General features: G+C 37.6%; 2 protein-coding genes across 10 annotated transcripts in view; one reads left to right on the top strand and one right to left on the bottom strand.

Annotated features, from left to right (window-relative positions):
- The window catches only part of LOC103911894 (cilia- and flagella-associated protein 337), a 39,165-nt gene that overhangs the window by 25,813 nt on the left and 577 nt on the right, over window positions 1-12,775 (top strand). For 6 of the 9 annotated variants that reach the window (XM_073918013.1, XM_073918018.1, XM_073918015.1 and 3 more), the window contains exons 18-21: window positions 2,914-3,035; window positions 8,644-8,756; window positions 8,842-8,979; window positions 12,261-12,610. In XM_073918013.1, coding sequence (XP_073774114.1) covers window positions 2,914-3,035; window positions 8,644-8,756; window positions 8,842-8,979; window positions 12,261-12,404 — 517 coding nt within the window. In that variant the 3' untranslated portion in view covers window positions 12,405-12,610. Of the gene's footprint in view, window positions 1-2,913; window positions 3,036-8,643; window positions 8,757-8,841; window positions 8,980-12,260; window positions 12,611-12,775 lie in introns of those variants that run through there. The other 3 variants (XM_073918014.1, XM_073918020.1, XM_073918021.1) reach the window with 1 other exon arrangement.
- Window positions 5,480-12,775, bottom strand: part of frmpd2 (FERM and PDZ domain containing 2) — a 423,788-nt gene continuing 416,492 nt past the window's right edge. The window contains exon 25 of the mRNA XM_073918012.1: window positions 5,480-5,731. The gene's annotated coding sequence lies outside the window, so the exon portion shown is untranslated. The remainder of the gene's footprint in view (window positions 5,732-12,775) is intronic.

Genomic DNA, 12,775 nt, shown 5'->3' with positions numbered 1-12,775 from the left:
ATCCTGGTTTTCCTAGTCCAGCAGCTGGTGTGAGTAAAATATTTGATCAATCTCCAAATACAGGAGAACTGGTTTGGCACTGAACTCACCGAGAGGCTTTAACAAATAAACCCCCACAGAGGAAACTGTCAGTGGTCAAATATATCAGCCGTTCAAGCCTAAGCATGTGGCTGAAACGGCAGTGTTGTGTTGAAGGGTGGAAAGGTCCAGAGAGAGCATTCGTTTGGTTATTATTCCTGGATCTGTCTAAAAATGTCTAATAGGTTTGTAGAGGCGGGGGAAATAGGACATCTGTCAAAGTGTGTGCCGTCACACTGACGATTATTCAGCAGACGCTCTTAGTCTGTTTAGACATGATTTAAGCTGAATCCATTTTTAATTTTACTGTTTCTTTAAATATATAGCAAAAAAATTAGCCCTCCAGTGAAATTTGAATTGTTTGCCAAATATATACAAGTGCCTCTTAATGGACGGATCTTTTTCAACACATTTCTAAACATAATAGTTTTAATAGCTCATTTCTAGTAACTGATTTCTTTTATTTTTGCCATGATGACAGTACATAATATTTGACTTGGTATTTTTCAAGATGCTAGTATTCAGCTTAAAGTTACACTTAAAGGCTTAACTGGATCAATTAGGTTAATTAGGCAAGTTAGGGTAATTAGGCAAGTCACAGGACAACAGTGGTTTGTTCTGTAGCCAATCCAAAAACTAATTTGCTAAGGGGGCTAATAATGTTTTCCTAAACAAATTAAAATAAGACTTTCTCCTGAAAATATAGAATGTATGTAGTAAATTAAGACTTTCTTCTGGTAAATATTTAAAAGATTATTAGAATTTTACAGTAGGGCTTATCAGTCTTCAACTGTATGTATGGTAATGTTGTTATTGTTGTTTGTTTGTTGTTTTTGTTGTTGTTATTGTTGTTTGTTGTTGTTGTTATTGTTGTTTGTTTGTTTGTTTGTTGTTGTTTGTTGTTATTGTTGTTTGTTTGTTTGTTGTTGTTTGTCGTTATTGTTGTTTGTTTGTTTGTTTGTTTGTTTGTTGTTGTTTGTTGTTATTGTTGTTGTTGTTGTTTTTTGTTGTTTGTTGTTGTTGTTATTGTTGTTTGTTGTTATTATTGTTTGTTTGTTGTTGTTTGTTGTTATTGTTGTTTGTTGTTGTTGTTTGTTGTTGTTGTTGTTGTTTAATTTTTTCTTAGTATAAAAAGGCTGAAATACATGAAAAATACACTACCTGACAAAAGTCTCGTCGTCGATCCCAGTTGTAAGAGCAACAAATAATAACTGGACTTCTAGTTGATCATTTGGAAAAGTGGCAGAAGGTGGATTTTCCTGATGAATCATCTGTTGATCTGCATCCCAATCATCTCACATACTGCAGAAGACCTACTGGAACCCACATGGACCCAAGATTCACACAGAAATCTGTCAAGTTTGGTGAAGGAAAAATCATGGTTTGGCGTTACATTCAGTATGGAGGTGTGCGAGAGATCTGCAGAGTAGATGGCAACATCAACATCGACATTTGTGCTGCCCATTACATTACAAACCACAGGAGAGGGCAAATTCTCCAGCAGGATAGCTCTCTTTCTCATACTTCAGCCTCCACATCAAAGCTCCTGAAAGCAAAAAAGGTCAAGCTGCTCCAGGATTGGCCAGCCCAGTCATCAGACATGAACATTATTGAGCACTTCTGGGGTAAGATGAAGGAGGAGGCATTGAAGATGAGTCCAAAGAATCTTGATGAACTCTGGGAGTCTTGCAGGAACGCTTTCTTTGCCATTCCAGATGACTTTATTAATTAGTGATTTGAGTCAGTGCAGAGATGTGTGGATGCAGTCCTCCAAGCTCATGATGGAGTCAGACAAAATATTCACTCTATCTCCACTGCAGCAGGACTTTATATTCTATACTGGACATTATTTCTGTTCAGTGACAAGACTTTTGTCTAAGCAGAGTCAGACCTTACCTTAAATAAATCAAAATCAAGGCAAGATCATATTTTATTTTGGTAAATTAAGCGTAATCTAGAGGCAAAATTTAGGCTGTCTGTCAAAATCTAGATGTCTAACAATACTCTATTATAAAAATAGACTTGTCATCAAATAGATAGGACTCAATGCCTACACATGTGAAGTCTGAGTTTATTTTTGGAGAATTATTAGACTATTAGATTTCGATTTGTTTTAGCCAAGACGTCTTTGTTTGGACGTCTTTTAAACACAAAATTGCATGGTGCACTGTTAGGGAAAATCACACCTTTGGTGTTTGACTGAATGTGTAACAATGTGAGGATATTATTTTATAACATAATAAGCACAGCAAAAAGCAAAAAGATCTAAAGAAAGAACAGTCAAAAGTGACATTTTAGGGTGAAGTCATTGATTTATTTGTTCAATTTCCTTCGACTTAGCCCCTTTATTCATCAGGGGTTACCACAGCGGAATGAACCGCCAATTTATCCAGCATAAGTTTTACACAGCGGATACCCTTCCAGTCGCAACCCAGTACTGGGAAACATCCATACACACAGACACACACTCATACACTACAGCTAATTTAGTTTACCCAATTCCCCTATAGCGCGTGTGTTTGGACTGTGGGGGAAACTGGAGCACCCGGAGGAAACCCACGCCAACACGGGAAGTGCATGCAAACTCCACACAGAAATGCCAACTGGCCCAGCCGTGGCCCAGTCACCGTGTTAAAATTGTGTTTGCAATAAGAGTGCTGTTGGTTAATGTTTATCAGCATTATGTTACAATGTGACCGCATGTCATGGCATGTGGACCGGTCGTAAATATGTCACATCGCCAGTGACCTCATCCGTTCAGCAAACATCAGGCATTTGTGTGCTTTAGTTAATCATTGGTCGATGTCTAATGATGATGCATGTCATCACTTACAGAGAACACAACCGACCAATCAGAGTAGAAGGAGAGGAGAAGATCAAGGACAGCCAATCACATGCCAGTGGCAAGAGTTTTATCTGTTGGGGTGAAAGATCAGAGGCTGACCGACGACAAACAGGTGAACTCAAATGCTTATTGACAAACTCGCACAATACACTTTTGAAAAGTCTTAAATGTTTTTGTTGAATCAGCTTAACTTTTCTAGTTATCATAATTTACATCAATTAAACTGACTTAAAATATTAAGTAATACATTTAAAAACAAAAAACAGAGGTTGAAATCTTATTCTTCATTCATTTATTTTTCCTTCGGCTTAGTCTCTTTATTCATCAGGGGTCACCACAGCGCAATGAACCGCCAATTTTATTAACGTATTAAAATAATTTACATAACATTTGTTGTCATGACTTTTTGTCCTCTCATTTTTGCAGTGTATGAAACCAGACTGAAAGTGAAGCTTCATCAGAGCCTCAGTTTATCATAAGAGACTATATTAAATTTGCTTTCCCTAATTGTAACTATTGACTTCTTAGATTATAGGAATTATCAAGCACTGTAATTTCAGCTAAAAACCTATTTTACTGTTCTTGGATGGCCTGAGATTAAATAAATAAAGGCAAATCTTTATTTTTGGGGTAAAATATTAAATAAAAAATGTATTCTTTATGGCATAGATTCAACAAGATACTGAAAATATATTCCTCAGAGATTTTGCTCCATATTGACATGATAGCATCACACAGTTGCTGCAGATTTGTCGGCTGCACATCCATGATGCCAATCTCCCGTTCCACCACATCCCAAAGGTGCTCTATTGGGTTGAGATCTGGTGACTGTGGAGGCCATTTGAGTACAGTGAACTCAATGTCATGATCAGGAAACCAGTCTTGTCAAACCTGCTGCAGTGCCCTCTGGTGGTTTTCAAGGGTACCAGTTTTTGTTTTGGTTTTTGTGTTTTGTATCCTAGTCATGTGATCAATCCTTGTTTCCAGCTGTCCCTCATTGTCTAATTAGTTCTGTCTTTATAAGCCCTGTTATGTTGTGTTAAGTTTGCCTTTGGATTTTCGATGTTCTGTTTAGGTCTGTCGTGCTTTATTCGTGATCTGGTTCATCGTGTTTGGTTTGTTTGTTTGTTCAATTTGTTTAGTATCATTACAATGTTTTTGGATTCCTGTTTAGTTTGTGTTTGATTCACTTTTGTGCTTAATTTTTGCACTTCATGTTTCCGTCGATTTTGGTACCTTGCCTGTCCCTTTGTCATTTTTTTGGGGATCTTTATTGTTTGGCAATAAATGTGTTTTGCTGCACTTGGATCTTTCCCTTGTTTTTGTGGTACCCAGTCGTGACAAGTCTGAGATGATTCACGCTTTATGACATGGTGCGTTATCCTGCTGGATGTAGCCATCAGAACAATACTCAGGTAGGCTGTGGTGTTGACACGATGCCCAATTGGTACTAATAGGCCCAAAGTGTGCCAAGAAAACATCCCCCACACCATTACACCACCACCACCAGCCTGAACCGCTTATACAAGGCAGGATGGATCCATGCTTTCGTGTTATAGACAACAAATTCTGACCCGAGCATCCGAATGTTTTCATCAGAGCATTCAACGTTTCTCCAATCTTCTATTGTCCAGTTTTGGTGAGTCTGTGTGAATTGTAGCCTCAGTTTCCTGTTCTTAGCTGACAGGAGCGGCACCCGGTGTGCTCTTCTGCTGCTGTAGCCCATCCGCCTCAAGGTTGGACGTGTTGTGTGTTCAGAGATGCTCTTCTGCAGACCTCAGTTGTATCGAGTGCTTATTTGAGTTACTGTTGCCTTTCTATCAGCTGGAACCAGTCTGGCCATTCTCCTCTGACCTCAACAAGGCATTTGCGCCCACAGAACTGCCGCTCACTGGATATTTCCTCTTTTTCTGACCATTCTCTGTAAACCCTAGAGATGTTTGTGCATGAAAATCCCAGTAGATCAGCAGTTTCTGAAATACTCAGAGCAGCCCGTCTGGCACCAACAACCATGCTACGGTTAAAGTCACTTAAATCTTTCCCATTCTGATGCTCGTTCTGAACTGCAGCAGATCGTCTTGGCCGTGTCTACATGCCTTAATGTATTGAGTTGCTGCCATGTGATTTTAATTTGTAATAATATGTCACACTTTTACAGTTTCTACTGTATTTTTTAATTAAATAAATGCAGCCTTAGTTAACATAAAATGAAAATAAAATACTACAGATGCCCAAACCTTTGAAACAGCCCACATAGCAAAATTTCTCTGGCCCAGCTCTGGCCCACACAATCAGGTTTTGCTTGGCCCACATGCCGCAGTGAATTACGGTACATGACTGGACCAAATCTGGCTTCCAGACAAGAGCCAAACAGGGACCATATCTGGGCCAAGTCTCAGCCAAGTTAATAACTCATAACTGGGCCTGAACTGGGCCAGATGGGTTGGTGTGTCACGATTGCAATGAAATTGATAAACCCATGGAGTGATGCTCTTTAGGCACACTATGGGCACGCTTTTTCTCAAAGTGACCTGATTGGTAGATTTTTTTCTCTTTACTCAAAAATGATTTTAGTGTATTTTAAATGTGGGTCAAAGACTGGCCAAACTCACATGGCCCACTCATCAAATGTTTAAATCTGGGACAAATACTACATTTTTCATCTGGCCCGAATCTTGTGTGCCGCCTTAAAAACGGTGCCACCTCTGCCAAACCTGGGCCATGTTTGGCCCACATGCTGTATGCCAGTGCCGGATGAATGCCTGATGTGCCAGCTTTTTGCCAAATCTGGGCCAGAATTCTTTGCTACTAGGGAGTATTTTACATACACTGTAAAAAGAGTTATTAATTATGTAATGACAAAATGTGGCTTATTTTAATACGTTTATCAGCTTTTAACAATTTATTTTTTCAGTCATACAAAGTTTAACCTGATATTTTGAAGTCAGTTTGATTGATGCAAGTTGAAAATGACTAGAAAACTAAACTTAAGAACTAAAACAATATTGGAAATTTATAATTTAGGCAGCAAGATTTTTTGACAGTGTACATTTGTGCTGGGAAAGAGTAGATTAAGCCTCTGACTGGGAAGAGTGAGTGTTCAGCCTTCAGTCATGCCAAAACAAGCGATTAGCAGAGCCTCTGCACAGAGCTGGGTGTGTGTTTCTCGGCTCCTGCAGATGTCTAGACACCCGCCGTCGGAGAATTAATGTCTGCCGATGCTCAGACTTACTCCAGTATCTTCTGCAGCACTGAGAAATCTCTGAAAGCAACCGTTCGGGGGATTCTGGGACACAAACATGAGTTCAGAATTCACACAGTTTACTTGATAAATGTCCCTGGAGAAACAGAAATAAACATACTTATGATGTAACCGTTTCAGTCAAGTAAAAATAACATCAACCAAATATTTTTCAGTCTGAAATGTTTCACCATTTTTATTCATTCATTCTTTTTATCAGCTTAGTCCATTTTATTTATTAGGGGTCGCCACAGTGGAATGAACCGCCAACTTATCTAGCTTATGTTTTACACAGCGGATGCCCTTCCAGCTGCAACCCAGTACTGGGAAACATTCATACACTCACATTCACACACACACATACACTACATATGCACTACTATTACTCAATTCCCCTATAAAGCATGTGTTTGGACTGTGGGGGAAACCGGAGGAAGCCCATGCCAACACAGGGAGAACATGCAAACTCCACACCGAAACGCCAACTGAACAGAAACCGACCTTCATATTGTGAGGCCACAATGCTAACCAATGAGCCATCGTGTCGCCCCATCTTTATTCAGTCTAATGAAATTTGAGTCTTGACTAGAGCTAGACTTTTGGCATAAAGTGTGATGCACTCTAAAGCTTTATCTGTACAAAAAAATGGTCTATTTAGACAGTAAAAAATGTCTGAGAGACGCACAAAGCTGCCAAAATCTCTATATCTAAGCAATTTAACCCTTGTGTGCTGTTGGGGGTGTTTTCATCCACTCTGGGGTGATTTTAAGTCCTTATTTTCTCTGTGTTTCAGCAAATGGGGCAAATATATGATATTTTGACAAATATTTTAGGTAAATGCTTTGTAGATTTTCCAAAACTCAACAACATACCCTGGGAAAATGTACTACCCTTTCAAGAGATGACACTTAGCTGATAAGCAAAAAGTAGTTGGCATGCTGTCCCGGGAGAGAGCCCTGAGCTCGTAATATCCTCGAGCCTGAGGCTCCCTCCTGTTAGAAGGGCGAGAGGGGAGTTCGAGCTCAGATAGGTCTCGAGAACCCCCCTGCTTGTCGCCATGAGAAGTTTAAACTAAGGTTGTCTTGGGTGATAATTTGCTTTAGTCGTTTGGCTATGGTTATGTTTTTGGACGGTGGGAGGAAACCGGGGAACCCTGGGAAAACCCACGCGAACATGCGGAGAACATGTAAACTCCGCACAGAAACACCAACCGGCCCGATAGGTTGGACCAGCGGTGTTCTTGCTGTGAGGCAACAGTGCTAGCCACTTGGCCACCGTGTCGCCCTATCAGAAAAGTGGGGAGGATGTAGGGGTGGAAAGGGGGGGGGGAGCTTCAAGACGAAGATAACTGGAGTAAAAAACTCAGATTATTTATAATGCTTCCGGAATCATCTAATAGGGCAGATTACGGAGCTAATAAGGCGCCAGCCGTGTTGATCATAAGCACGTGATCCTCTAGAAATTAGTTTATGAATAAACCACACTTCGTTATGTTCACGAAACAGCCACGAACATAACGAAAGGTTCAAGAGTTCACACTTAGCTGATGATTGGTTATAAACAGTGTGCAAATTTTACATTGACGATCAGGTGGTCAACTTTTTCGGTAGTAGTTTGGTAACACATGCGTTAGTTTATTAGTTACCAAATTTATGAATGTATTTAAATTATTTAATTTCCAGTGTTTTGAGGGATATTTAGTGATACAAGCTATACAAATGATGTTTCTAAATGTTCTTTTTTATTGGGCTACATGCAGATATAAACACCTTTTTTTACAAGAAACGTGTTTTGTGAATACTATCGGTCTTCTTGAACTGCCAGTTTCAGACTGTTAAACGATATTTTTCCTACCATTGATTGGCGCGATTGAATCACAGTGGTTTGAACCGTTATATTAATTATATAAAATAACATAGAAGAAAGCTATTTCTTAATATTAAAGGGCTGACTCCTCCCCCCAGATACATCTTGTTTTAATGTCTTCAGGTGGCATATAGTGTTAATTAGGGGGGTCAATTCTCCCCGAACCCCTCTGTAATTCGCAGCCTGGTTATAAACTTGTTTGGCATCTCTCCTGTTTGCAGGGCGAGGGGAGTTTCAGCTTAGGTAGATCTTGATGAACTCCATGCTTATGGTAGCTAATGACAAATTGCTTATGCGGGGAAAAAATAGTTATAAAACACTATCTGTGTGGTATTTTGAACTGAAACTTCACATACACACTCTAGAGACTGATATCGGAAAGTTATTTTAGATCTTGTAAAAAAGAATAGAGTAATGGGTCACCACTAATTTTAATTTCGGGTTGAACTGTCCCTTTAAAAACACGAGGTTCATTCTTTATAATAACATCTGCATTCCATAATAAATATACTTAATATACTTATAATTAATTCCATAATTATATACTTAAATATAATTATCTGTTTTGATTTGCTGGTGATTTCAACATTTTATGAATTATTTCTTGATGCAGAATCAGACGTAGATCTACAAGTTGATGATTCAGCTCCACAGAGCCCAGACTTTGAGTTCCTGTCTGACGATAGTAGCTCTTTGGAAAGCATCCCGCTGCCTAAACACAGTAAGGTCAGTCAAGAAATATACATTTTCAGTTTAGTTTACTTTGTAAGGGATTCCTCCAAACAGTGCTGTGTTTTACTGTGCATCTCAGGTTCTGTCTGGAGATCAAGTGTTCAGGGATCTGGGGTTAAGGACGACGACGAGGCAATGCAGACGACAGAAAGTTGGCCATGAAAAACTGTGTCGCTATGGGAATGAGTTCACACCGTTTCAGACTCTGGAGCTGCCGGTTAGCCAGTCTTTCCTTGAATGTTTTTCATGTGAAAATCAGTGGAGTTAATATTAGTATAGTTTATGATTAGCATGGTTGGGATTTGTTGGTTGTGATTAAAGTCTTAACCCATGAATATTAATAAGGTCATGGACAAACATTAGTATATGACCTCATTTAGTCTTTGACAAAGTAATAAAATAATATTAATAATAATAATAATAATAATAATAATAATAATAATAATAATAACAATTATTATTATTATTATTATTATTATTATTATTATTACTACTACTATTATTAATAATAATAATAAATTATAATAATAATTATTGTTGTTGTTATCATTAATTATTATTATTATTAAATACTATTATTATTATTATTATTATTTAGCTATTTAAAAGTTATTTGCAGTAATATTAAGTTCAAATGTAAAAATATTTAATAATATTTAGTCTTATTATCATTATTATTTTTATTATTTTGTATTACTTGGAATAATATTAAATTCAAGCTTAATAATAACAACAATAACAATATAAATATATAAATATTTACATATAATATATATGTAAAATATATAAATATATATATATATATATATATATATATATATATATATATATATATATTATAATTAAGTTTAAATTCAATAAAAATAATCATAACAATAATAATAATAATAATAATACAGTTTTATAAATTATTAATTTAAATTATTAAATAATATTATTAATAATAACTGTAAGTAATCTATCCCCAAATAATCTAAATTTCTGTAAATGTTTAGAAATAAACAAAGGATCAAGATTAAGAAGGATTAATGTATTAAATTAATTTATCCAGATTCTAGTTCTGCAGCAGATTATTTGATCATGTGCAAGATTACATTTTTTATTATAGTAACCCAAATTTGACGTATGAGTCGCCTTAACAAGCAAAACAAAAAAGCACATTTAAAGTTTTGCAGATTTTTAAGTAATCAAAAGTAATAATTACATTAAAAAATGCTTTAAAATGTTTAAATATTTTTATATTAATAAATAACAACAACATTTAAATGAATGTATTCTGAATATTCATTAAACTAATCATTAATTTTTTATTAAAGGGGTGGTCCACTACGATATTATATTTTAAAATTCAGTTGATGTGTAATGTAGCTGTGTGAACATAAACAGCATCTCTGAATGTAAAATATTCAAAGTTTAATGCAAAGGGAGACCTTGATTTGTACAGAGTTAGCTTAGCAACGCCTACAATTAACGAATTTTGGGGACTACAAAAAATACTTCCGCCCCCTGTGAGATCACAAAAGTTCGTTATTGCGCATCCCACACTGCGCAGGTAAAGGCCGTGGCCATAGGCGCTGTAACGTTACTGCAGAGAGAGAAATGCCATCCTGCTGTTTCCACAGAGCTGTTCTGTTTCTGTTGTTGGGCTTCCAAATGACACGACCCAAACACAGAAGTGCTTACAGTTCAATATTAATTATGTTCCAGAGAACTATAAAATACATAGCAAGCATGATTTGACAAAACACAGCTTCCAGAATCTCTCCCAGTTCAGTGCTGGATTCAGTTAAAATCTCCTCAAAGATGGAGCAAGGAGACGCTGTGAACTGTGAGTCATGACCTGTAAGTGTTTTTATTTGTTAAAATTGATCATGACATGTACAGTGTCTAACTTTAACGGTGTGTTGTAGCAAAGATGTAAACAACGGGAAATTATGGTAACCGCGAACGACTTAGCTAACGTTACAAATCTATATTTATCAAACGGCTGTAAACGCACACACACACATACACATACACGCACTCTTGGCCAGCACCTGCGTCTCTCTGTGGGAGACGGCAGAGTTTCTCTCTATAGGCAGCTTTGCTATGCGTTTTACAACTCGGACAATAAAGTCGCAAAAGATATGTGAACGATTCATGTTACTTACACAGGCATATTCCGCATATGCATGAAAGACGTCCTGTAACGCGTTGATTTAAAAAAAATACAGCAATGATTTCCCAACTGGAGTGTAACATCAAAAACAAATCAATCCAGGCTCACAAAGGTCTCATCTCACATCTTGTGCTTTATTCTGTCACCATAGAAAATAACTTAATCCGAGCATGAGAGAAAAAGAACAATAAAAATCTCTCCCGCGCACATGCGCTTCTCGTGTTACAGATACTTCATCGTATACACGCATAAACACACTAAAAGGCACAGAAACAGTTAAAGGAGCCGCATCCCATTTTCACTCGTTACAGACACGTGTTGACTGACTGACTGACTGACTGTTTACACAAAACGCGCGTGCTTGTCAGGGCGTGACGTGGAGCCGATCGGCGAATCACAGCATATTATGATGATGACCAATCAGAGTCACTTGAGGGTGGGCCTTTTAGAGAAACTAGGAAATATGACAGTCGTTTTCATGTTAGCTGAGTAGCTGTGTATAATAAAAGTGAGATTTATGAAAAAATAACACGATTTCCTTCAAGTTAAACATGAGCACACATTGCTTTGCATCTTATTAACACAACCAAGCCTTAAAAATAACATTCTGGACCACCCCTTTAAACTAATTAAGTTCACCTGTCATCACTGTATGCCACTTACACACACACACAAATAAAATATATAACTGCTATTGATAATCTTGCATTAATAAACCCCAAATCATTCATGATGAAAAGTGGTGGAGACATCTCTTCCACCATTAATGATGCCTGTGACAGTCACACAAGCATACCTGTGGCTTTGTGAGACTGAGCACTGATTGAAAAGTCCATAAAACCAGCCGAGGAGAAAAACAAAGACAACACCCCATTTTTCTCTCTCTGTTGGTGTTTGTTGTGTGTTTGTTGCCATGAACAGTCTCAATGAAGTTCTGCTTGGCTAATGAAGCCTTTAGTGAGCTGGCATGAGAAGGTTAAAATGGTTTTTCTCAATAAAAAAAGTTAAGGGAATGCCAGGCTGGCAATGAAATGAAAAATGAAGAGGAGTTGATGGTGAGAGTGCAGATGCGTTAGCGCTGCTGACTGTAACGGCGCGTTTGGAAGAGCGAGACGCTATTATGGCAACCACATCACAAAAGTCCAACACATTTCAGTGTCTCCACTGCAATGGAAAGAAAAAGCTCTGAGCATTTAAAATCCTCGCCTAATTTAGATGAGAAGCCTTTGACATGGTGTTTTATGCAACACAGGCTCATTGTGGATACGCACCTAGGTCCGACATGAGGGTCAGTAATTAATTCCAGAATGTGCATTCATGGATGAACTAACCTTTTCTAGGAGATCAGCGAGCTTGGAGATGAAGCAGTGAAGCCCTGGAAACTGAAGATACAGCAGATTTCCTCCAGGGGAACAGAAGTGAGCTCTTGCATGTTCTCCTCTGAAGGGTCTTTGCTCTGTGAGTCACTGGATGATTGGTTTTAGTTGCACAGGTCAGTGAATATGCACTGATTTATATTGTTGTTGTTCTGCGCAGAAATCACTTCCGCTGTGTTGATAGTCTTATTTTTTTTTTTGTGAATGTATTTTAAGAATATTGTTGTTTTTTGGCATTTGCTGATTCTTTGCTTTCCATTTGAATCATTTATTTATATGGAAATATAGTTTTACCAATAAATAATAGATTAAACACAGAGATCAGTGTTATTGCTGCTCATAGTTAAGATTTAGGGTTTGTTCAATCATTCATTCATTCATTCACTTTCTTTTCGGCTTAGTCCCTTTATTAATATGGGGTCATCACAGCGGATCTGGGTTGCAGCAGAAGCCCTTCCAGCTGCAACCCATTACTGGGA

Source organism: Danio rerio, chromosome 12 (genome assembly GCF_049306965.1).
Source record: "Danio rerio strain Tuebingen ecotype United States chromosome 12, GRCz12tu, whole genome shotgun sequence".
Taxonomy (NCBI): Eukaryota; Metazoa; Chordata; class Actinopteri; order Cypriniformes; family Danionidae; genus Danio; species Danio rerio.
This window is presented reverse-complemented; position numbering and strand designations above follow the sequence as displayed.